We start from the raw sequence: 24,109 nt of genomic DNA, 5'->3' as shown, positions 1-24,109 counted from the left end.
TGAACTTAAGTCAGTGCCTGACATATTATCTTTTTATTCGACATATTGAGTGTTGTTTCATTTTTGTTTAGGGCGGGGATTATGAGAAGATGGCCCCTTCGTACAGATTTGATTGCATTTGTACGTGAGAATCTGTAGCCTCAGGAGATGGAATGGTAGGATGAGAGGACAGAAACAATCAGACCTGATGACACAGCAGCATCTAGAGAGAGCTTTTTTTTGTCATTTAAAGAACAGCAACAAAAAACGCTGACAAATCACTCAACCCCCCAACCCCCCTCCTCCCCCAACCCCCCACCTGTTAGAGAACAGCAGCCCCCTACCCACTTCAGTTTACTTCTCACTTAGATCACAGTTTTACAAACGCATATGTGTGTGTATGTGCATTTCAGGTGTTTGTGGATGAGGATTAATTCAGTTGCAGGGATGCTTTAAAGGGATGAAATGAAAGAGGCAGCCAGCTGGATCCTTTATGGAGACGATTCTGCCACTTCTGTACCCTGCCATGTATGCTCTGGACTTGCATGTATGGATCTGACTGTAACTGCAAGCCTAGTTGAACTGGTTAATAATGCAACCATCCTTTAAATCACTATGATAGCTAGTGTAGGTCCTTAAGAGACATGAGGTAATTATGTATGTGGTGCTGAGGTTGGGATAAGGATCCAAAGGTGATGCTGATGCAGGTTCTGGTTGAGAAACATGAAGCTGAGGTTGCTGGTGTTAGACCAGAGTTTGAGTTTGGTGGATAATACGATGCTGGAGTTGCCAGACTTTATAAGATAGAGAAACATGCACCATATTACATGTTTATATAATGTGAATGCATGTTGTGTAGCCAACATGGCCTGAATGACCTATTAGGGGCTCCGGTGCAAACATTTATTAATTCCCCACCTCACACTCAGTGTAAACACTCCGTCGCCTCAAGGTTTCCATCCAGTATAGTGCACTCAGCACATGGCCTTAGGTTTACTGTGTGTCAGTATATACCTTTTCAAAGAACATATAAACTGAAATAATTTCATTTTAAAGCTAGATTTAAACACAAGAACCCTCTACAAGATTATAGAATAATAAAGGACACACATTATCTTGGTGGTGCAGTTATTCAGATTACCAAAAATAACACAAAAAAAAACTGGGACTTTTGAGGGCCCCCTGGGGGTCTAGGGCCCTAGGGCAATTGGTTTGCCACCTGTCCACAATTGGCAAACCATTCTTGGTTTGTGGCTGCCTTGCACAGTAGCTATTTCACTTATGCACTAGTGCTACATGCTGTTAAAACTGTTTGCCCACTGTGTAAATTGATTTTGTTCTAGCCTACATGTTGCAAGTTTTTTTTTTTTATTGTCATATGTTTATATTTTTGGTAGCCTATATGCAGATCCAGTGTGCACATACTGGCGATAAAGTGATTTTGAGTCCTGACCTGAGGTTGCTGGTTTAGGTCTTTATTGAATGTTAGGCGGCAATTGGGATGCTGGTGAGTGTTTTGGGGGAAATGTGTGATGCCTTCAAATTTGTATAGGTTCTCGTTGTTATATGGTGTGTGTGTGTGTGTGTGTGTGTGTGTGTGTGTGTGTGTGTGTGTGAGAGAGAGAGAGAGAGAGAGAGAGAGAGAGAGAGAGAGAGAGAGAGATGAAGTGTTGGAGGGGATCTTTGTACTTGGTGGTACAGTCATGGGTCAACCCGAGGAGCCCGGGGCCCCTGATAGGGTCGTCCTGCTTTGACCCTTGGTGGTCAGTGGCATGATGCGATCCGGTCGCCCTGGTGCGCATGCCCACTAAGAGGACGCAGCGGCTCCATGTGTGTTGAGGCGCATTATTTGGCAACAGACGCGGCAGTGGGGAGGGCCGAAAAAAAGAGGATATCCCCTGGATTTAAAAAAAGCAACGATTTATCGAGGTTAACTGCAGATTAAACATTCCTTGGTCGACCATCGGTGGAAAACGGGCGACAAAGCGACCGAGTAAGTTGACTGAGACGAAGCCGAAGTTTTTAGTAAGTGGTTTGAGAGGAGCCTTTTATTCGGAGTCGTCGAGAGGAGCCAGGTTTTCCTCCACCTATCTGTGACGATAAAGAAGCTGATGGGCTGTTGAAAAGTAACACTTCTCCGCAGAGCCAAAGGTTGAGCACTGGGGAGGAGAGGGGGGGGCTTGCTCAGCCAAAGATTCTTTTATTTTACGTTTTCTTACGCGTGCCAGCTTGTAACTATGATCCCTGGACTTGATTCTGTGCGTTAGAAGTCGTTAAATGAGGTAAGGATTATAACGTTAACGTGACATCGCCAGCGGCTCTCCGGCGGCACGCTCAGTCCTTGGGCCGGTTGATGAAATACATGAGTTCCGATTCGTTTTTTCTTTCTTCTGGAGGGACACCCAGGTAACCAGTCCGGGGAGTCCCATACAGTCTCACTTTTAGGGCTGTGGGATAAAAGTTTGTGCCCGCTTTTTGAGCTGATGGTCGTCCCGCATCGGGGTGCAGCCAGGTCAACGATTCGGGCTCGGTTCTGGTTGTGTGGATCATGTTGACGAGCCCGGGTGGAGGAGTTTTAACGTAACTAGCCTACTTTGACTTAAAGTCTTCAACGGCCGTTATGTTCAGACGTTAACTGCTTCTATCCGAGCTAAATTGGCTTCGTGTTTTTGTTTGTGTTAGCTAATGTTAGCTCACTAATAACACGCTCACCTCCTCTGAGGCGGTGTCAATAATAAAAAAAAGCCGGCTAGTTGCACATGTAGTGTGGGCTGGGTTTAGTTTTTAAAGGGCTGAGTTTGGTTTGGAAGGTGTACTGGGTGGTGTAAGGTTAATGGTGGACTCTGCCGCTCGCTTTAAGCCCCTGGGCACCAGTGTTGGTTCTGCTATCTGGTAGCTAATCTTCCTACTTCTCTCTGTGACAACCGTAGTCTTCCTCCTCTTAAAGCTGAACACACACACACTCTGACACACACCGCACACACTCCCTCTCTGTCTCACTCAGACTGGCACACACGCACACAACACACACACACACACACACACACACACACACACACACACACACACACACACACACACACACTAACATTTCCAGCCACTATACCCATACCAGTTTGCAGTGCTTCGGGACAAAGCTATAAGGCTCCGGATTTCTGCCATCAAACCAGTTTATACTAATTTGTCTATTGTCTGTTTGAATGTGTACTCACTTGATAGCATTTAAAAGCTTTTAGCCCTAATATTCAATGAAAGACGGAAGCCGGTGTGTTGACAGAAAACCACATGCAGCATTTGACATCGTGTTCTAAAGACAGTATGGCTACTGCTCTTAACTTTATTTGTGCTAGTTTATCAATCGCGCTTATCAATCACGCTTAATTGCACTTTTGATGAAATACTGGTTTTGATTTAGATTTAGGCTACTAAGGACTTATGACATATGTAGGCCTACTTAAATCAAGACTTAAATTCAAACAAACAAAATAGAATACTCTTTTTTTTATTTTTATTTTTATTAACAACCTGCACAATGCTGGTACAGAAAAAGTCACTGAACACATACCAACACATTTGTAATATTGTGACTGTTGGATTGAAAATTATTTTTTATTTTTATAGTTTCGGTACTTTCCATACTATCAAATGTATTATTAACGGTGATGTATCTTTAAACACCTGTTGTCGAAAAAGTATCAAAGTAGTATGATAGGCTACTTTTGACAACCTTATTCAAGACTTAAATCTACTGCATTCTCAGTGACAATAATAATAATAATCTAATCTACAACTTTGAACTGAAGTATGCGCATAATCAGACTAATACAAATAGAGGAATAAATGAATGGCTTTAAGTTGTTAGATTAGGTATTTAATTTTTTGTATTGGTTCATTTTACAGAATTCAGAGGTAATTGTTTTTGTTGCAACTGATCATTCCTTTCAATATTTCGCTTAATCTGCTGATTACTTTCTCGATGAATCGCTTGGTTTATAACATGATAGCAAATTGTGAGCCTTCCCAGTTTACCAGATTCCAAGGTTTTGTCAAGCCAAAACAGTCCACAATCCATTAAGTGTATAGAAAACTAGAAGATATTTGTCAATTTTGTCAATTTTTGCCTGAAACTGAATTTTTAATTGATTATTAAAGTTGCTGCTGATTCATTTTCTGTCAATCAACTAACTGTTGCAGCTCTACTTTTTGTTATATGTAACATCCTTATTAGTAATCATTGGTTAAATAGGACCTGTGCACAACAAAGCCACTTAAACCAAGTACTGTGCATGCCATGTAGACTGAGGATGGTATAGTAATGAAGTGATCTGCTGTTAGAAGACTTCATTGCCTCTTTGTGGAGATCTCAGTTGTTTTGTGAATTAAGGCCCTGTGAAGTGGTATTTGCATGTAAGCAATCTGTTGCATGGTTGCATTGTTCATGACCTGTCACTGCAAACAAAATACTGGTTTCCTTTTAGAGAAGGGATGGACTAACACTGGTGAGAAGAGAGGAGAATGCTTTGGGTTGAAGTTGTTCATCCACTGGTAGTCCTATCTACCCCAGAGTGACGGCATTCATAGTATTACAATTACAAGGCCGAGTGATTAGAAAGTGTTCAGGAGTTTCAGCTTTGTTGTATTCCGGAAAGCACTGTTCCAGTTGTGTAATCAGCTACTGTTCTGGAAAGGGTCGTCTGCTGGCCACATTTTAAGCTGCTGCACATGACTGCAAGGGTCACAGGACAACTGTTTAGTCAAGCCTTCATGACTTCATCAAATATATATGCAGCAATTTGCTCTCTAATTGCCTTTTTCTGCCTGTTTTGTGTAGACGGTGGTGTTAGTTGCTGCATAAAGCACTGGCTTGTTTCAGTTTCAGAGTATCAGTTATGTCATTGAGCAAACCATGATCAGCTCCAAATCTAAATTGTTCAGTTATGCCAGCACAGATTTAATTATTTTGTCGTAAAGGTTTTGTTACTACTGGTAGTAGATGCTTGGAGACCATCATCGCTAGCATTTGTTATTCTGACAGATGTAACCAGATAAATGATTAGAATATGTTGCTAGTGCAGCAGTTCTACAAGATAGCGTGGGTGCACAGTTTTCTGAAAACTCGGTGCAGTGTAGAAATATGTTTTCACATGTTAAAGGTCTGTCAGTGGGTAAATAAAAGGCTGAACACATACTGTATGTGCAGCCAGACATCGATGATAGTTGAGTTATTCTGAAGACTTTTTGAGTGGCTGATGCTTGACATGATCCACGACTGACTAGATAAATAACCATCTCAGGGCAGGAAGAAAAGACAATCGGCAGAAAACAAGACAGGTGTCGATAAACTGTGGATTCGGATGAGTGGCGTCCTGATAGTGGCAACCTGATATCAGATAAAAGTACTATTCTGACTTGGTGAAAGCTACACTGGAGGCGCCGAGAGTCAAGTGCCTAATGTGGTAGTGATTATTGTGATGTAATTACACTGCAAATGTTAACGTGAGCATTGAGTTCAATCAGATTAAAAATTTTTAAAAGTCTTCAAACACAGACTGTTTAATATTCATTCCCCCTGTGAAGCATTTAACCAAACAGAGCAATAATAAGATATAAAGTAATAACTTAGATCAGACTTTTCAGCAGTATGTACAGTTGACATGCTGTTGGTTAAATCTTACAAGTATATAAGAGCCGTACAAACTCTGTTTGTCATATCTTAAAGATAAGATTACGCAAATTGTGTTTGTTACAGGACCAGCCTTGTGGTCATTTTGTTAATGCGGACTGAGTACACACACGCATACGCACACACACACACACACACAGCAGAGTGCAAGATGATTGCTAAAATGATGTAATGTAAACAAGCAACTATAATTTTTCTTTACTTATATGTAGTAGTCAAGCCATGCACTTTTGCAGCCTAACATGAACCTTATTTCACTGCAGTTACTTTACAAAGCATTCAAAGTTCATATCATAGCACATATCTCCACTAGTGTGCCGTTTTATACCGTTCAACAGAAATATCGCCCCCTCCTACAATGGAAGACCCAACAGCATGCTGGGAAAAGACGTAGAAATAATGTGTTTTGCCAGAAAGATTTACTCGTGGAAGACTATTGCTATAACAAAAATGTATTAAAAGAGTGACAGCCAAAGGCAGCAGCCCAACAAACTTAAGGACACATCCCCATGACCACCACCACACATCGTACAGTGACGTCTTTACAGCGTTGTCATGCTGTTCAAGGATTTCCATCTTATTTGAATATTTAACAGGATAATATTGTGCTGCGAGATAATTCTGATAATCGTACCATGAAACTTTCATAACCACACGTGCCATCTGTTCAAAACAGTATAATATTGAAATGGTTAGTGTAGCTCTTTATCCCTGTGTGTGTGTCACTTTGAATGTATATTACGTTTGTGTACATAGTATGAATTTATAGTGTAGCGTTGAGTTTTCCTTTCCGCTTTAGTTGCCTTCAGAGCCTTTGCACTGGTTGCATGTGATGTCAAGTTCTTGGGTGGGTGTTTTGATCCACCATATGTGTGTGTGCGTGGGTGGGCTTGATGGAAATGTATGTAAACTGCCATAGAGGTGAAATGTGAAACCTGTCAGCCATTCAGATCCCCTGTTACAAAGATAGGGTCAGTGTCCATGTGAGGTTGGGGGGGTGTAGCATGTCTAACTTCTTCCCCCAGTATCATTTCACAGCTATAGGCATCAGAATTAATAATGCCATCACAACTCTCCTCAGCACACATGCACTCACATACCGCGTAATGGCCGTCACTGTGGAGGCCTGGTGTCTGCTTCAGCACCTGAAGGGTTAAACCCAGCTTCAGCTTCTCTCTCAGTCATACACACACACACACACACACACATACACACACGCACACACACTAGCCAACCAGTTTAAACCGGTTCTCAGGAAAAGTGCTTTGTGTCCCACTGAATCCTGGGAAGGGTCATGTCATGTCTGTCGATTTCAGAGAATCTAAAAAAAAAAAAAACAACGTAGTCGGCTCTGTGTTAGATGATTGCTCTACATGCTGCATTGTGACTCTACATGTATGAGATTGTGTATAGGTACATCATTGACATACTGAGTGGGCTTTATGCTCACCACCATAACCATTCTTAGAACAGGAAGGGGAGGGGTAGGAGTGTGTACAGTGTGTGTGTGTTACTGAGAAGTAGTAGGTTGTAAGGGTTAATTGTAGTCCTTTTTTTAGTCTAAAAAAACCTAGCTTCCGGTAGTGCGTCGCTGGGCAGACTGAGGGCCTCCGCAGACTTGGCAGGACAGGGCCTCGATTCTGTAACATACATGCATGAATATGATTCAGGGCATAACTCTGCTGTGTCAAGACGACGGTCTGAGTCAGTCTTTGAATGTCACTTGTGCTTTCTGTTTGAGATTCTGAACTTTGAGCACAGGTCGTCTCCCGCACATGTACCTTGAACTCATTTGATAATGGCCAAAGTCATTTAAATGAGTGCGTGTATGTGCATGATAGCATGTCGATTTTTGAGTCGTATCCTGGTCAATCAATCAGTCAATTTATTATTATTTGTCCCAGGGGGCAATTTGTGTCGCAGCAAGCACTCTTATTCTGGATATGGTTTACATGGAACATTAAAACCTGGTTATTCACATACCTGTTTACATGGTCATAACAGTCTTTAGGTTTCTGACCATCTGCGTGCAGCTGTGTCTTGATCCTTCAACATCTGAACCACTTTGGGTCATTTCTGTACTGACTGAGAGTTACCTCAGCAGCTGAGGTCAAATCATTTTCCATCATGTTTTTCTAACTAACTACAAGGTACCAGGAAACCTAGATAAAGTGTTCTCACACGTCACAGTATTGCAGTTTCTCGATATTGATAGAATGGGACATAAACATGAGCAGCACTTAAACAAGGCTACTCCCAAACATTGTTGGACTGTGAGTCACTTTCTTTTCCGTACATGTTTCAGGGCCGAGTTATGTTAGAAAGTAAAGAAAGTATGACCATGTCAGAACTTGAAGGAAGAAGTGTTTATACGTGATCCACGGCCACGCTCGAAAGTTCAGGGTCAAGAAGTGCTAAACGTTTAAATATGGGGATAACTGTGCACACAGTTTAGACAGTCTATCCTGAACGGCGTTGATAGTATTGTTGTAACAAGAAAAGTGACAGAAATAGCTATGTAAAGAATGAAAAAGGAGAGTTTGAGAGAGAAGTTGAAAGCCTTGTTACTTTGCCACCTCCGCACACCTAACCTAATGCTGCTTGAAGTGCGTTCGCTTATCAGATTGTCAGATTTGAGTTCCTCCAATTTTGACGTTGAAAGGGTTTATATTAATAACTGTACAGGTGTAAGCAGAATACTTTATCATGTGTGGATAAGAGACACTGTATAAGAGTAGAGGTATGGTGTCTATTATACACAAATGGTTGTTTATACACACAGAATAATGTAAGATTGGCCATTATCAAAACCATAAAGGTAAACAAAAAAGGTGTATTGACCCATGTGGTCTAGCATCTCCCTGTGTCTCCTCTCATTTCTGACCCGACACTGAGGGATTCAGAGCAGCCACTGTAGGGGTAATGGGTGTCTGTATTTAGAGATGATTATGGAGAAAACCAAATATGATATTTTTGACCAAATACCTCAATGTCGATATTGAGTATTATTGACAATTGGTGCTTTCACACTGAGATTTTCACTGAGATCAGAAATGTGGATATGATGACCAAGTGGTTAAAGGCAAATAATAGAACCGCTAGAACAGACTTGTTAGTTCAGAAAAGCACATCACTTTACTCTAATGCAGCCTTTTAAACCCAGAAAAAGACAACATGTGTCATATTATATATTAGATATCCAGAATTTTTGACTATATCTAGCCTCATATATCGATATAATATCGACATATTGCCCAGTATGTTCCTTGTACTGGTGCACACATCTGTGAGTGTGAGCACTCTGTAACCGCTCAACCAACTGTCAGAAGGAGCTGCTGTATCGCTACGTCTCCACTACTGTTGGGATTGAATTAGTTGTACAGGGGGATATATCAGAGACGGTAATAATGGATCTGGTGCTCTCTGGTGCCTGACTCAAGGAAGGGAAGGTTATACACAAGCTCTTTGAAATGAATAAAAAAATAATTTCACTTACACACATAAATTACTTAAATACTTGGATTCATGGGCCATTATGAATATTTTAACAGAATTCATGCTCCAGTTAATTTTGGATATTCCCCAAGTCCCCTTTAACTCTGATTTGATTACAATGTCATGTTTTTCCACCTGTTTAATGTCTCACTGCTGCATTTTTTTTTGCTGTTATACCCCTTTTACAAAACTCACATGATCCTCAGATTTTTTTTTCACTGAACTTGAGTACTTACTGAATACTCCCCATCTTTTTTTTTTTTTCAGTTTTCCCTTCCTTTGGTTTTTGGTTTTGGATAATTGGACATTTTGGAATTATACACAAGTCAACATTTCGGTCATGTGACCTTCCTAATCCCACATGTTTTGTCTGGGGGCCATTTTAGTCACCATGTGTCTCCTACAGCTGATTCAAGGTCAGTTTGGTCTAAATTCTGAATGACAGGCCCACGATCACAACAACACTTTTTCAGCAAAATGAATATTATTATTATTATTATAATGGCTCGGTACTGTATGTTTGTCAACATCACAGGAATAAAATGTGACTTCTAATCAGAAAATTGTCTTTTTAAGCATTGTGCACTAGTGCACCTCTGTTGTTTCATTCAAACGGTTGTACCCAACTTTATTTTGAACCAACCCAATTTCTTCACTGACGATCATTAATTATCTACACATTGCTGGAGGTTCATTGGTTGCTGAGAGCGAAATGAATAGACCTTTGGTGACGCGTTGACAATGTTTCTCACAATTTAGCCATCTGGCTCCCGTCTGAATCGACATCAATATGAGAACAAGCCCCAGCAATCTTTGTGCCTGTCCTTCCCCAGAACTACACCTGTTTATAAATGACTGATAACTCGACTGACACTTCAGCGGCTTTCAACTCTTACGCATCACTGCCTCTATCGCTGCCACAAGAAAGTTTTAAAACACGAAACACAAGCACTGAACTGCCTAGGAGTTTGTGTAACAGCTTCCAAACAACAAAGCACAAAACAAAACAAAGCTTTTCTTTCTCCGCGAAATGAAGCTGCCTTCAAGTGCGGCCGGAAACGTCGAGATCTATAAACGATCTGACGAAAAACAGTAGTTGTGAAATATAAAGTCTACTTGTAATAATAAATAATTATAAGAAATTTGAGTCCATTATAGTTCTGTTTTTGGTCACACCTTTTTAAATGTATTATTTAATACAGATAAAACAGTTATTTCTTCCTTTATCTGCAGGGGATGTCTGAGGAGGCTGTCCGCCAGACACGCAGCCAGAAGAGGGCGCTGGAGAAGGATGCTGCTCCCCAGTCTATAGAACTCTCTGACGCTGACAGTGAAAGCAAAAGGCCTAAATTGGACACGTCTGAAGCCACAACACAGGAACAAACTGAACTTGAACCCGACCCTGTTCTGGCACAGGAAGATCCGAGCCGGACTATGGTTGGATCAGAGCACGAGAACGAGCAGGAGAAGAGCCTGTCGCCATTATCTTTAGCGTTACCTTTGGCCTCTCAGCCGGTGAAGGAGGATCAGGAGCGGGCCCAACAGACGACGGTTGAACCCAGCTCAGACAATCGGACTGACTGCAATGACAGAGCCAGCAAGGTGAAGACAGAGCCAGCTGTGGATACAAGGAGCCAGGTCCGACTGACGGAGCCAAAGGCGTCCGGTGGCATGCTGGCTGCGGGCGAGGTGAAGGCCACCATTAAAGTGGAAGTTCAGACGGGAGAGCAGCCTGTGGACATGAGCACCTCCAGAGGGTGAGAAACAGTTCATAGTAAACTCTCTTCAGCTGTGACAGCCACATGAAGTATCTGTCAAAAAAAGTCATGATGCAAATGTGCAGGAAACTTCCATCTAGACAGCAGAACGACTGCAGGCTTCTTGTTTTTTTGTTGGGGGAAAACCTCACTTATGAGAGTATACAAAAGGATTAACGTCGCTTTATTTGAATCTTAAAAGGCTGAAAATGTTTAAAGTTACTTTTATGATCCTGATGTTGTTTATGACTGTGTAGGGTAGAGGTGTTGGGGGTTGGTGGTGTGTAGTTGTTCTCAGAGGTGATGTTTAACTTTATCTTTTTGGCTACCTCCATTTTCCCCCCACTCACCACCTGAACCCTAAAAACTTCCCTCACACAAAATGAAGCCGTGTGTCACAAACCAGTTCCAGCCGGTTGTTGCCATGGTTTCCACAGTAGAAGGAACAGTGAGGGCAGGGGGGGAGGAGGGGGAAAAAAACACAAGTGTGTCACATGATGATGACTTTGAGGTCATGTGACTTCTTTGGAAGAGTAGTGATTAATCCACAGGAAGTGATGATGGCGCTAAGCCCTGAGGAGAGACTAACACACACACACACACACACACACACACACATAAGGAGGACGGAGAGGAGAGACAGGCCTCAGAACGTTGTCATTGTGTAGACTTAAATGACTTCATAGAAATACATAATCTGTATCTGTGTAATCCCAAAACCAGATCGATTGATTGATTTGTTTATTTGAGTACAGTATGCTGCCCAGCCCATATGGGCCTACAAGACACTGGACAGCAACAACAACCAGGATGGCCACATGACCAGTCATGACATGCAGTTCCACAAATTCAAAAAGAAATCATGTCAAAACATTCCAAAAACTGAAAGGTCTTATTATGTTGGATACAGTGTTCTCTGTCTTTAGCTTCCATGCATTTTCTATAAATGTCTTCATTGAAGAGCCAACCCAACAATTAACCTTCAGACAACCAAAACAAATCTGGGTTCCTCGACTGAAATTTTTTCAAATGACTGATTTCTCTGTCTCTGTCACTGTACATGGGGTCAACGGAACACAAAATGAAATTCATCCTCAACAACACCAAGACAAAAAACACATAGACGCTGCTCTTCAGGAATACCTTTTTATATCTGCCCAGTACCTACCTCAATTGCCATTGGTAAGGTACCAGTTCTGGTAACTGAGCACATGGGGACCTCTGCACTCTCTGTTCATTAAATTCCATCTAGTCGCTTTGCATGAGAAGCTATGTGTGTTGTGAGGGGGGGGGGGGTATGTGTAATATGTGTGGCTTAATCCAGACTGCCTTCAAAATTCCCACATGCTTTAATTTCCTTTAGCATGATTTGAATGAGGTATGTAGAATGACGCCTACAGTACTGTATAATGCGCTGCCACAATATCCTGTTTCAACAGGAAATGCGTGTTCTCCAACATCTGTTGCACTGTGACTAAAATACCTTTTACTGGAGCTTAAAGTCCCACCTTGCTGCTTCTTGGAATGTAGGACTGTTCTGTTGATGGAATAGCAACAACATGAAGAGAAGCTGTGTGGAGACATGTCTGGACTTCTTAGGTTATAGTGGAGCGGATCAACCCTCCATGAACACAGACATTACTAATGGATGCTAGAACTCAAGCCAGTTGATGTGTACTTCTTCATCTTGCCCCAAATAGCCATACGATGTTCCTAACCTCATCCCCCACTGGATCCATCGGTACAAACTCATAATGTGCTGCTAAACATTGTTTGAACCCAAATAACATTTGTGTAACTTCTAGTGGCGATCCCGATGTTTTCAAAATGCCAAATATGTCTGAATTTGGCTAACGGTTAGGGAAATGTGTATTTATGATGCACAAGGCATTTATTTTGAATATCTTGGTGTAACCATAAAAAAACATGGGTCTTGAATTTTAATATTTCACATCCTAAAGCTTCAGTAAAGAGCTGGAACAAGCTGAAACAGAATATTTATCAGATAGTGTTAAAATGATTTTGACAACCTTAAATCTACCTAAGAGGAAATAAAAGGGGAATGTGGAAGAGGTTAAAATGGATTAAATAACTTTTTCCCCATAATTTATATTCTTTTACATCCTTACATTTAATTTGAGTAATAATTTTGACATAACTGCTATATTGCTGTTTTGTGTTCACTGTATTCAGTATCAGTGCTAGATTTATAAAATACTGAGATGTAAATTTGAATGTCATTGTCCTACTTGTGTCCAGCAGTATAAAAAGGGAGAAGCGCCCTCCGTCCCCTGAAGATGACGATGTCATCATCTTGTCAGATAATGACTCGCCCAGTCCACCAATGAATGGCTTGAGCCACTTTAAGGAGCTGGACACAGACCTGCTCATGGTGAGACACATGTACACAAAGCTAGAAGTCATGCGTATTATTCTACTATACTACTGAGATGGATCCTGAGACATGTTTAAATCATGACCTAGGCTTGTTATTGGTTATAAGTAGTGCTGTCAAACGATTAAAATATTTAATCGCATTAATGTCATAGTTAACTCGCAATTAATCGCACATTTTTATCTATTCTAAATGTCCCTAGATTTCTTTTTGTCCAATTATTTTTTCTCATTTTAATGCTCTTATCAACATGGAAAAGTGGATCGGCTTGCTTTGTGCTTTTGTCGCCAGGCTTTGACGAGGGGGCGGAGAATTGGCATCAGCTGTGTGCTTGGCCATCAAGTGTTATTTCAGACTGGACGTGCTGCGATGATAGCTCAGTTCACAACGACAAAACACACACATGACTTTGGTCTTGTCAATGGAACCATTTGGCAACTTTTTAAAAGTAAACTTTCCATTCAGAATCTTGTTGGCATCCATTTCGGCGTCTCGCGCTCGCCATCTACTCAAAACGTAACGTCAGCCTACTACTCTTGGGCCGGCTCGCAAGCCCAAACAAGTGTGTGCGGCGTGCCTGTTGTTTTGTTTCCGGTCTAGCTAGATCCGGTGTGGTTGTTGCAACAGCATGTGAAAAAAAGCATAGTCGTTAATTATTCATTAGCTTAATTTCATTTCAAACGTGAGGTTACCCGATAAATCCAGTCTTGTGCCGTCTGACAAGCAAAAGCCCCACTGTCTATGTCCTGATAACTGTTTAGAAAACAAACACCAAGAATCAGTCTCTTGTTCATTTATTTGCACTGCTGGTCAAAGTTGAAATCTCAGCTCAAGCCCCCCTAAATTTCATCTCAGCCCCCCTAAAAATTATAATAATAAAAATCAAATTATTATTTAATCAATTTTAGTGCTTCAAGTTAGAGTTTGCAAACTTGTCTGTTAGCGACAGAGGGCAAATAATTACAGGTTCAAAGAAACGGGTTTAATATCCTGTGTTGCTGTCGTCAATGCTATACACCTGTAACCCAGTCAACTCTCATTATCATTTCATTTGATTCTGGTAGTCCATAAAGGGACTTTCGTAGTTTTTCATATGTTTAATATTTTGCATTTATCTTATACTGTTGTAATAATAAATACATATAGTCTGTGTTATCCACTGAAATTACTGATTTAGCAGGGGGGGTTAACACTTTTGCAAGGCACTGTATCCGTGTCACATTCTCATTAGTGGCTGAGCCCTTCTAAAGGCCTGATCCTAGAATCGCTCCTGCTGCGCGTCTCTCGCGTAGGGAAAAGTTCAAGGCAATCCAACTCTTGCGGCGTGCGTGTGACGAGCCCCAACGTGAGTTAACGGGATTGAGTTGCGCCGGCTTGTCAGATCTCCCACGCCCACCCCTACCTGCCCGCATGCCTCTCATTTAAATAGAATTACAGGGCGCGACAATGGCTCCCTGTCTGAAAAGACCTTTAGTCACTGGAAAGGGTTTTTTGTCTTTTGTAAAGCGAGTGGTGTAAGTGATGTTGTTATCTGTGGAGTGCAGAAGAGCAGCCCAGTGGAGAGGGAGTGCATCATTAAGCAGCTGAAGGTGGAGCTGAGACTGGAGGAGGCCAAGCTGGTGCTGCTGAAGAAACTTCGACAGAGCCAGATACAAAAGGATACTCTCCAGAAGGTAACCACAAAGAGTTGCACATGTCCCCACAACACAGCCTTCCACTTCAAGCATCCTGTTCATTGTTTAATATCTTTCTCCATTTCCTTCACAGCCCTCAGGTCTTTCCGGCTCCTCGGCTCCTCCTCCTCTCATTCGGGGAACAATTACAAACAATAAAGGCTCTCAGCAGGTTAATGCTCTACTATGACACATGCTATCAAGCAGCATATCTGTGTGACAGCATCTTCATACTGTAGTTTATACTGTTTCTGATGGTGTTTTTATTTTTTTTTTCTCTGACCAGATTTTGACAGGCAGGAGTTCAGGCACAGTGATCCCTCCGCCGCTGGTGAGAGGAGGCCAGCAGATGTCGTCCAAACATGGCTCCCAGATCATAATGCCGCCTCTGGTCAGAGGGACACAGGTGAGTCATGGAGAAATACAACATTATAACCACGCTAAGATAAAGAAGGAAGAAAATGTTTTTTTTCCTAAATGTTATATTTATTGTTGTTTTTAAATGTTGTCTGTCAGGGCAATGATAGCCTGAGGTGTACCATCTCGCTGCTGCTTTCCACTCTTGCACAATCTGCAGGGAAAGAATTAACACTTAAACTTAGGACTTATGGTCTTCCTTTCTCTCTCTGTGTGTGCCCTTTGCCTTGGTGCTTTTGATGCCCATCCCTTGTCCTCCACTACGTTTGTCTGTGATGTCCCTCCGTGTCATCCCTCTCATTGTCCTGGTTAGCCCATCTCTGTATCTCCACAGCAGATCCAGGCTCTGCGCCAGCAGCAGCAGCAGCAGCAGCAGCAGCAGTTGGCTGCCTCTGGAGGCTCAGGACCCCCTCCTCTGCTGTTGGGCTCCAGGACCTCAGCCCCTGCAAGCCACGGCCAAAGAGGCATGGTCCACTCAGGCCTCATCAGGATTGGCAGTAGTGCCAACACACTGGTTAGTATTTCACAGGTGCTTTCAAGTAAAAATAAAAAAGGACAATATGCACATATGGGTTTTACATCCAGGGTTTAAATAATAGAGCTTGGCGATATGGAGAAAATCAAATATCACAATATGTTTGACCAAATACGTCTATATCGATATTGCAGTGTTATTGTATGGTTGACTGTTGGTGCTTTCACAAAATATTTACACAATGAGATTTTTGATAAATAATCATCAGTAAAGTGAATATAATGACTAAGTGGGTAAAGGCACATAATAGACAGTCTGGTCAGTTCAGAAAATGACATCACTTTACTGTAAAGCAGCCTTTAAAACCAGGAAAAGACAACACTTATGTCATATTACGATATCCAAAATTTAAGACGATATCTATCCTCATATATGGATATATTGCCCAGCCCTATCAGTAGTAAAAAATACTAAATAATTAGCCTGACTTTAAATGAAGTGCGTTTTTACTATGAGTTAACAAGGCAATTAATCTCGTCTTAGTTTGGTAAAAGAGAAAAACTTAAAAGCATACTTTCTTAAAAAGTATCGGTTCAGGCACCGTTAATTATGTATGCGATTAATTTCGATTAATTAATCACAGAGTATGTAATTAATTAGATTCCATTTTTTAATCGATTGACAGCCCTAAAATATATATATATATATATATATATGACACCCACACCGGTTTACTGAGGTAATAAATCATATGAGAAATAGGGTAATTTTTTCATAGAATTCCACACAATCGGAGTATCGGACTTCCAGTGGAGTCGCCCCCTGCTGGCCATGCAGGTTTAGGGGACTACTTTATGGCGCTTGCCATACTTCTTCACATTTCAGACCCGAATGTTGCCGTTTGCATGCAAACGAAACGATAACCATTTTTTTTAGTGACGGTACTTAAAATATGGCATCCATCGCTCCTAATGAGCCTTCCTTTTGGTAAACATGGCACAGTTACCCATAACGAACTTTTTTCGGAGAACTGAAGTGAAGGTAACGTGTGAAACAGAGTAGCTAGCTAGCTAACGTTAGTGACCTTGCTAGCTTCACACTGGCTGACTGAGCAGGTGGTTTAGCTGAGTGCGCTGGCGATGGCGTGTCTGTGCATCAAATCATCCGTTGACTGTCGAATTAAATGCATACTTTTTTGTTGCCTAGAAATCATTGTAGGCTATAATTTACAGTGACTTTTAGTCATTATGCACGACTAGAATCGGATACAAACCCGTGTATGAAAACAATGTAAGCAAAACGGGTCCATAGATATACATGTATTATAAGCTATACTATATATTACTATGTATTACTACATATATTAACCACCGGATTTTACACTTGTGTATAGCAGTTTAATTCCGATCTAGAAGTGGCAGTCTTTAATGTGAAGACAACAGAGTAGAAGCGCGGCTGGGTCTTCACATACAGGTGATCTTTGGATACTTCAGGTGCACTCGGTTTATTCCATCTTGTGGAGGGCTCATTGCATCTGCTCTTAAATGCAAGTCTCCTTCAAACACAATCCAAGGCACACTGTAGGGTTTGTGACAAAATGAAAATGCCTATATTTTACTTGGCAATATGCATTTAAAATCATCAACACATTGCGATCGACGTAGGTCTTCATCAGGCTTTCTTTAATATTTGGATTATCTTTTTTAATATGGTCAAAGAAGCTTTGAATAGGGCTCCAACTGTCTGATCAGTGTTCTTTGATCATTAAACAACACCAACAGCCCTTTGGTAACTGATGTATTGCTTAGACAAGTCAACTGGATGTTCACACCTGTCTTGTTTCTTCCTGTATTTGCTTGTTTTCGAAGGCCTCGGCATCCAGTTTGAAGGGCTCTTCCTCAGGAAGCAGCGGCGTGTCTGTGGTTGGCGTGAATGACTCTCCAGCAAGCCGCCAAGCTGCAGCTAAACTCGCCCTGCGGAAACAACTGGAGAAGACCCTACTGGAGATTCCCCCACCCAAGCCCCCTGCCCCAGAGTTTAACTTTCTGCCCTCTGCAGCCAATAATGAGTTCATCTACCTGGTGGGACTGGAAGAAGTGGTACAGAATCTGCTGGATACCATCCACAGAGGTGTGTTACTTTTCTTTATTTGATGGCTTTTATTTACATGTTGTAGTTAATCAATCTGTTGATTAACAGAAAAAGTTTTAACATTAATCAAGTTTTTTTTTTAAAGTGCTCATATTATGCTCATTTTCAGGTTCATAATTGTATTTAGAGGTTTATGTATTTAGGTTTAATTTTCAAAAAACTATTTTTATTGTACTGCACATTGCTGCAGCTCCTCTTTTCACCCTGTGTGTTGAGCTCTCTGTTTTAGCTACAGAGTGAGGCATCTCACTTCTGTTCCATCTTTGTTGGGAGTCGCACATGCGCAGTAGCTAGGTAAGGACTACTAGCCAGTCAGAAGCAGAACATGAGGGAGTGCCAAGCTAGCAGCTAGGCGAGCATTATAACGTGTGTGACGCACATTCGTCCCGGAAGTAAAGGCTGGACTACAACAGAGCTGTTTGGAGCAGTTTGTGAACAGTGTTTTCTGTTGGAGATGGTAAGTCCCTTTGGGGTGGACTTTGGGCTTTTTCACTTTGTAAACCTATAACATGCACAAAAAAGATATATAACACAATAAAGGAAAGGGGAAAAGCCCAAAAGCATAATATGAGCACTTTAAGTAAAAATGTCAAACATTTTCTAGATCCAACTTCTAAAATGTGAAGGTTTTCTTTATTATATATGATAGTGAACTGAATATCTTTTAGGTTTGGACTGCTGGTTGCACAAAACAAGCAATTTTCTCATATCTCCTTGGGCTGGAATTGAAATATTGTCTATATGTAGTCAGGACATCCCCACTTTCACCCTGGATTTAAATATCTATCTCTCTGTTTCTGTTTCTACCTATATACACGATACAAGCACCTCTGTCCGTTTCCCATCTCTCTCCCTTCAGGAAAGACAGGTGTAGCACTGTCCAAGACCATTACCAGAGACCCCTTCACCTGCACCCAGTGCAAAACCGACTTCACCTGCCGCTGGAGGCACGACAAGACAAAAGGCGGGACAGTCCTCTGTGAACACTGCATGTCTTCCAATCAAAAAAAGGTTTTGAAAGCTGAGCATACCAAGAGGCTGAAAGCTGCGTTTGTCAAAGCCCTGCAACAAGAGCAGGAAATCGAGCAGCGTATCTTTCAGCAGACGTCCTCACCGGTCTCCCACAGTAGCTCCTCGTCCTCTTCGTCGATGAAAGCCGAGCAGCTGGTGTCCCAGCAGCTGAAGCAGGCTCACGCCAGAGCATCCTCCCAGCACCTCCACCAGGCCAGCCGAGGAGCCAACATGGTTCACCATCACTCCGTCAAGCAGGTGGGAATCCCTTTTAATTTTTTCTGTTTATAACAATTTTTTTTTTTTTTAATAACATACAACACGTACAATTTGCAACATGAACCCCCCCTCCCCCCAGCCTGGTTGATACCAGACCCTTCTCAGTTGTAACTGAGAGTGGGTCTGGGCAAGGTTCATTCACACCCCAGTTCCAAAGGGGCGTCACCAACAGACGCCGCTCAAATGCCTCTGGCCGCAATTGGAGAGTCCTTCAACCAATCAGACCTACGATCCGGGTGACGTAGCAGCGACAGCGGCATCAGCGGGTTGCTGCGCTTCGGTGGCTGTCATGTTGAATGTAAACAAAAAGCTGCTCGCCGTCGCTGCGCTATCGTCATCGTGTGACAGTTGTGATTGGTGCCTCGATTTGGAAAAAAAAATGGGCTTGAATGGGCTCTTGGCCAGACTGACTTGCAGAGCAAATCTCAAATGTGCCCCACGCTTTGTCATCACCCACCCAAACAAAAATCAGGAAAAGATGACACAGTAACTACGATATTCAAGACCATTCAACGAAATAGTGACAAAATAGACAAACTATAGACCAAATGAACATGTGTATAAATGACAACACCTTAAGCCCATCATACACGTCTCTTCCCAGCACAAATCTCCTTAGGAGCCCTCCAGAAAGTTCAGGTACTTTCCCCATTTTCTAGTATATAAATCCAATCTGGGAAACCGTTTATATGAAATGTTTTCAAACGCCGCCACCCTAGCCATCTATCCGTTTTTTTTATTTTAAAGAAAAGCATTTGTGCACTCGATGCAACTGTAACTCCTAAGACCCCTCTCTGTTTCTGAACTCCCCTCAGAGCTCCCAGGGCCAGCTGTCCCATGGTGTCTCATCATTGGGGGTGAGGGGCGTCCCCCACTCCTTCTCCTCCTCCTCCCAGCTGCAGAGTGCAGTGGCGGCTGCAGCTTTGGTCAGCCGGCCAGGTAAGAATGCCCACGTTTCCCTGCGCTCTGTCCAGAGTTCAAAGGTGAGCAGCAGTGGAACCGCCAGCGGCAGGAATGTCAGCGGAGGTAGTGCCTCACCCACTGCATGGAAGAAGCAGAGCAACAGCAACACAGGTAGACTCACATTAATACCAGCCTGCCGGCTGACATCGGCTCTCTTTCAAATTCCTGTCTGGTCCAAAAGCAATCCTTGAACATCTTACATCCAAATTTGTTTTCATGTTAAGGATTCTTAAACAAAAGTTACCTTCCAGTATGATCGCATACATTAGATACAAAATAAAATACAGTTAAAGAGGAAATGTTTTCGGACAAGGCAATTCCACTCTCCACTTCTCCCCCTGCCAGTGATCTCAACCTTCCTACTTTAGTCCCTCAGTTTGGTGGTTTAGTTTCTCTGGTTGTCACTACCAAATTCTGTCATTTTTTCTTGTGTCTAGACGTCTGTGTGTTGTGGGGATATGGGTGGCTATATATTCAGGTGCTTTGTCAAATCATACTGCAGCTTTCTTTTTGTACAGTTTTTTTTTTTCCATTGCTAAACGACAGTGGGCACAACTGGAGTCACATGTGCAAAACTCTAACCACAGTCTGCACAGCAGCAGTTCATGTGAACCAAACTCTAGTTCGTTTTTCATCGCTTGAACACAGTTTTAAAAACTCAACACACTTATCCCATCACTTTAACCACAACGTGCACAACACTGTGGATTTACAGCACTTTGTTCAAATGCTAGCACACTGCTGTCAAAACTCTTAACCACACATTCAAAACAGAATAGATTTCAGCCTGATGAATTCTAAACACTGCTGATTACACCAGTGTATATATATATGTATACGTGTGTGTGTGTGTGTATGTATGTATGTATGTATGTATGTAACATATATATATATATATATATATATATATATATATATATATATATATATATATATATATATATATATATATATATATATATATGGCAAGAGAGGACATCCAATGTGATGTTGATGAAAATGTGTGGCCTGATGCTGGAGAGAGGCAGGATTAGTCCCATTATTCTTTGTTACTATTACATACATACATACAACACTTTTTTTTCCCGTAATTACGTAAATTACTACAGACAAAATAGATATGTATTGAAGCAAACTGCTGATTTTCATTCCTTCGATTTACCTTAAAAACTGGTTATGTTATAAAATAAATTCATGTGAAAGAATTGCTCTTTTCTTTATAGAAAATATTGATTTGTGTGAAATCACTCAAATTATTCAAACTGTAAAGATGAGAAAGTTAGTATGTTCTGTATTGGTGTTTTTACTCTCAGTGTGTTCTGAGTGACAGTGTGTGTGTGTGTTGTCTCAGTGAGGATTGTTCTGAGTGTTTGGCTGCGCTGAGCCTGTTTTGAGACTGTTGTGCTGCTTGGAATGAGTTTTGCAGGAGATGTGAACTGTTTAGCTCAGGTGACTGTTGGTAGTGCAGACTGTAGTTTGAGTTTTGCATGTGGCTTCAGTTGTGACCACGGTCGTTTGACCAATCGAAAAACTGTAACTGTAACTCAAAAGGCATTAAACTGCCAGCGCGCAGCTTGCTCCACACCTTGACCTGCTGCTTTGTTGCCTGTTTGCAGGAGTCACTATGGCCTACGTGAACCCCAGCCTGACAGGTCACAAGTCGTCAGCCAGCGCCGACGCTCGTCAGAGGGAGTACCTGCTGGACATGATCCCCTCTCGCTCGTCGATCTCGCAGACTGCAAACACATGGAAATAATTCACGTAATACTCTTGTACTATTTTTGCTTTTCTCCAAGTTCCTCAGCTCCAATAATATGGTCAACAGCAACCCCCGGACGACTGTTCAGCAAATACAATCTCTCAAAGTGGAGAAATGTTCCTTTCGTATGATTGTTGTTTTAGTTTTCTTATTTTCTGTTTATTTTGAGATTATTCGCTGTTCTTTGGTAATTGTGCAGAAACCATTTTGATTTGATTGGGGCAAAGAAAAAATCTAATAAGTTGAAGGGCTTCCCCCTGGGTACTTCTGCCCTCCAGACTGGGTGGCTAAATGTTGGTTTGCATTGAGTACTTTGATTAAAAACACAAGTACTGTGTTCTGGGTTTATAAGCTCTTTCCTACCATGATGTATGTCAAACTGACCCAACCTTTTGAAACTTGAATGGTCATACCCAAGAGTTCACATTCAACAAAATACACATTTATTTTAAGCAAAAACAAATTAACTGAGTTGTAAAATGTTCAATACATCACCCCTGTAGTGGAAGGTTTAAATTTATTTTGTATTTACAGTAAGTTATTTTTTTTTTAATTATTATTATTATTATGTTCAGTATATTGTGGTTTCCCCAAATGAAGAGTTTGTTCAAGCTTTTTTTCTCCCCATTTTAACAGCATGCCTGCCCTTAACCCCTCTGTTCATTTTGCACCATAGCTGAAGAAGCGTGGTGTTGTTGCTCAATTCATCTGTAATTACCATCCGTAATTTGCTTATTTTATATTAATGTCAACATTGTAAGATTATTTTGAGTGTTTTGTCATTGCTGAGAAAATGCAAACTCTGAAGGAGCTGAGTTTGCCACACTGGAGCCTGAGTTTTTGCCTCAGATTTATTCAACTATAATTCACACAATATGCGACATACATGTAGCCCTGATCTCCAGCTACCAAGAGCCTGGAACACACAAGGTATCTTTATCTTGTACCACTAATATTGCATCATTTCTCTGCTTCCCGGCTTTAACTTCATTGTACAAACTTATGTTAAAACTTATTTGTTTTACTTTTTTTCCTAGCTCCTGAAGAAATAAAAAAAATTATACATTTTAAACACTTGTTTTCATTTACTGTATGTGGATGATGGATCACTAGTTTTACATTTCACATACAAAAAAACCCTTATGGGATGACATTTTCAGTGCTTTTTCTCATATTATCAAGGCATGGGTTGTTGAATCAATTCCGCGGCATTAACTATTGCATCGTGACAGATTTGAACTAGTGGTGATAGAAGTGATATGTCAGAGAAGTTATAGCAGTGTCTGTCCAAAGCCAGTGACTCCTCCATTGTGTAGGTCCAAAGTCGAAAATGAAATGGAAGAGCAAGCAATAAGGAAAATGGAAACTTCTGTGAGCAAATATTGATCATAAAGGCAGATCAGATATCAGTTGGGAAGTGAGGTAAAAACAAGTTGGTGAGAACACAGATAATTAGAAAAGAACACTATAAATGATCATACAAGACTGCCAGAAGGCAATCCGCCATGTGACAGGCATCCGAGTCCTCTATACCAGGGATCTTCAACAGGGGGTCTGGGACCCTTAGGGGGTCCTCAGAGTCAATGCAGGGGGGTGGGGGGGCCTCCAAATCATTGTTAATTTTTGAAAGTTATTTCAAAAATGTAAAGTCTTAACATGAATCCAACATATTATTAGCAAATATAAATCCTCACTGCTTACTGGCCTGCGTGGTCACTAAGGCCATCCACAGATGTGTGCCACATGTATGTTTAACATTAAAACATGATTTATAAAATCAAGCCCACAATTATTAGGCTATTTGAATAACTTAGTATTCTATGCAAAAAAGGTATGTATAAAGGCATCAGGTCACCCTACAAGTTATTGTAGACCCAGTTTAATATGCAACTTAATTCTATACAATATATGTAGTAGGGGGTCCCTGCTCCATCTCTCTTTTAGATAAGGGGTCCTTGGCTTAAAAAACGTTGAAGACCCCTGCTCTATACATTCAGGTAAGAAAATGAATGTACACCTTAGAAGCAGTGGTGGAATGCAACCAAGTGCATTTACTTAATACTAAGAACAAT

At 41.3% G+C, this 24,109-nt stretch overlaps 1 protein-coding gene across 8 annotated transcripts; it reads left to right on the top strand.

The window, feature by feature from the left end:
- Positions 1–1,806: 1,806 nt before the first annotated feature.
- Positions 1,807–23,109, top strand: LOC144526255 (transcriptional repressor p66-alpha). Of its 8 annotated transcripts, none has more exons than XM_078263590.1 (11): positions 1,807–1,972; positions 10,391–10,914; positions 13,174–13,306; positions 14,854–14,982; positions 15,077–15,154; positions 15,269–15,388; positions 15,713–15,913; positions 17,743–18,004; positions 18,885–19,294; positions 20,131–20,254; positions 21,895–23,109. In XM_078263590.1, exons 2-11 carry the CDS (start codon positions 10,394–10,396, stop codon positions 22,032–22,034), a joined length of 2,118 nt encoding a protein of 705 aa, XP_078119716.1. In that variant the 5' UTR covers positions 1,807–1,972; positions 10,391–10,393; the 3' UTR covers positions 22,035–23,109. The 8 variants fall into 8 exon arrangements, with proteins under 8 accessions (XP_078119716.1, XP_078119711.1, XP_078119709.1 ...); XM_078263585.1 differs by having other exon boundaries at positions 1,808–2,004; positions 20,131–20,389; XM_078263583.1 differs by having other exon boundaries at positions 1,809–1,972; positions 20,131–20,389.
- The last annotated feature ends 1,000 nt before the right edge of the window (positions 23,110–24,109 follow it).

This window comes from Sander vitreus, chromosome 12 (genome assembly GCF_031162955.1).
Source record: "Sander vitreus isolate 19-12246 chromosome 12, sanVit1, whole genome shotgun sequence".
NCBI lineage: Eukaryota > Metazoa > Chordata > Actinopteri > Perciformes > Percidae > Sander > Sander vitreus.
This window is presented reverse-complemented; position numbering and strand designations above follow the sequence as displayed.

Coding starts and splice junctions, on each gene's coding strand:
- LOC144526255 (XM_078263585.1), top strand. CDS start 10,394: ATGTCTGAGGAGGCTGTCCGCCAGACACGCAGCCAGAAGAGGGCGCTG. Junction 10,915..13,173: donor GACATGAGCACCTCCAGAGG/GTGAGAAACAGT, acceptor ACTTGTGTCCAG/CAGTATAAAAAGGGAGAAGC. Junction 19,295..20,130: donor ACCATCACTCCGTCAAGCAG/GTGGGAATCCCT, acceptor AACTCCCCTCAG/AGCTCCCAGGGCCAGCTGTC.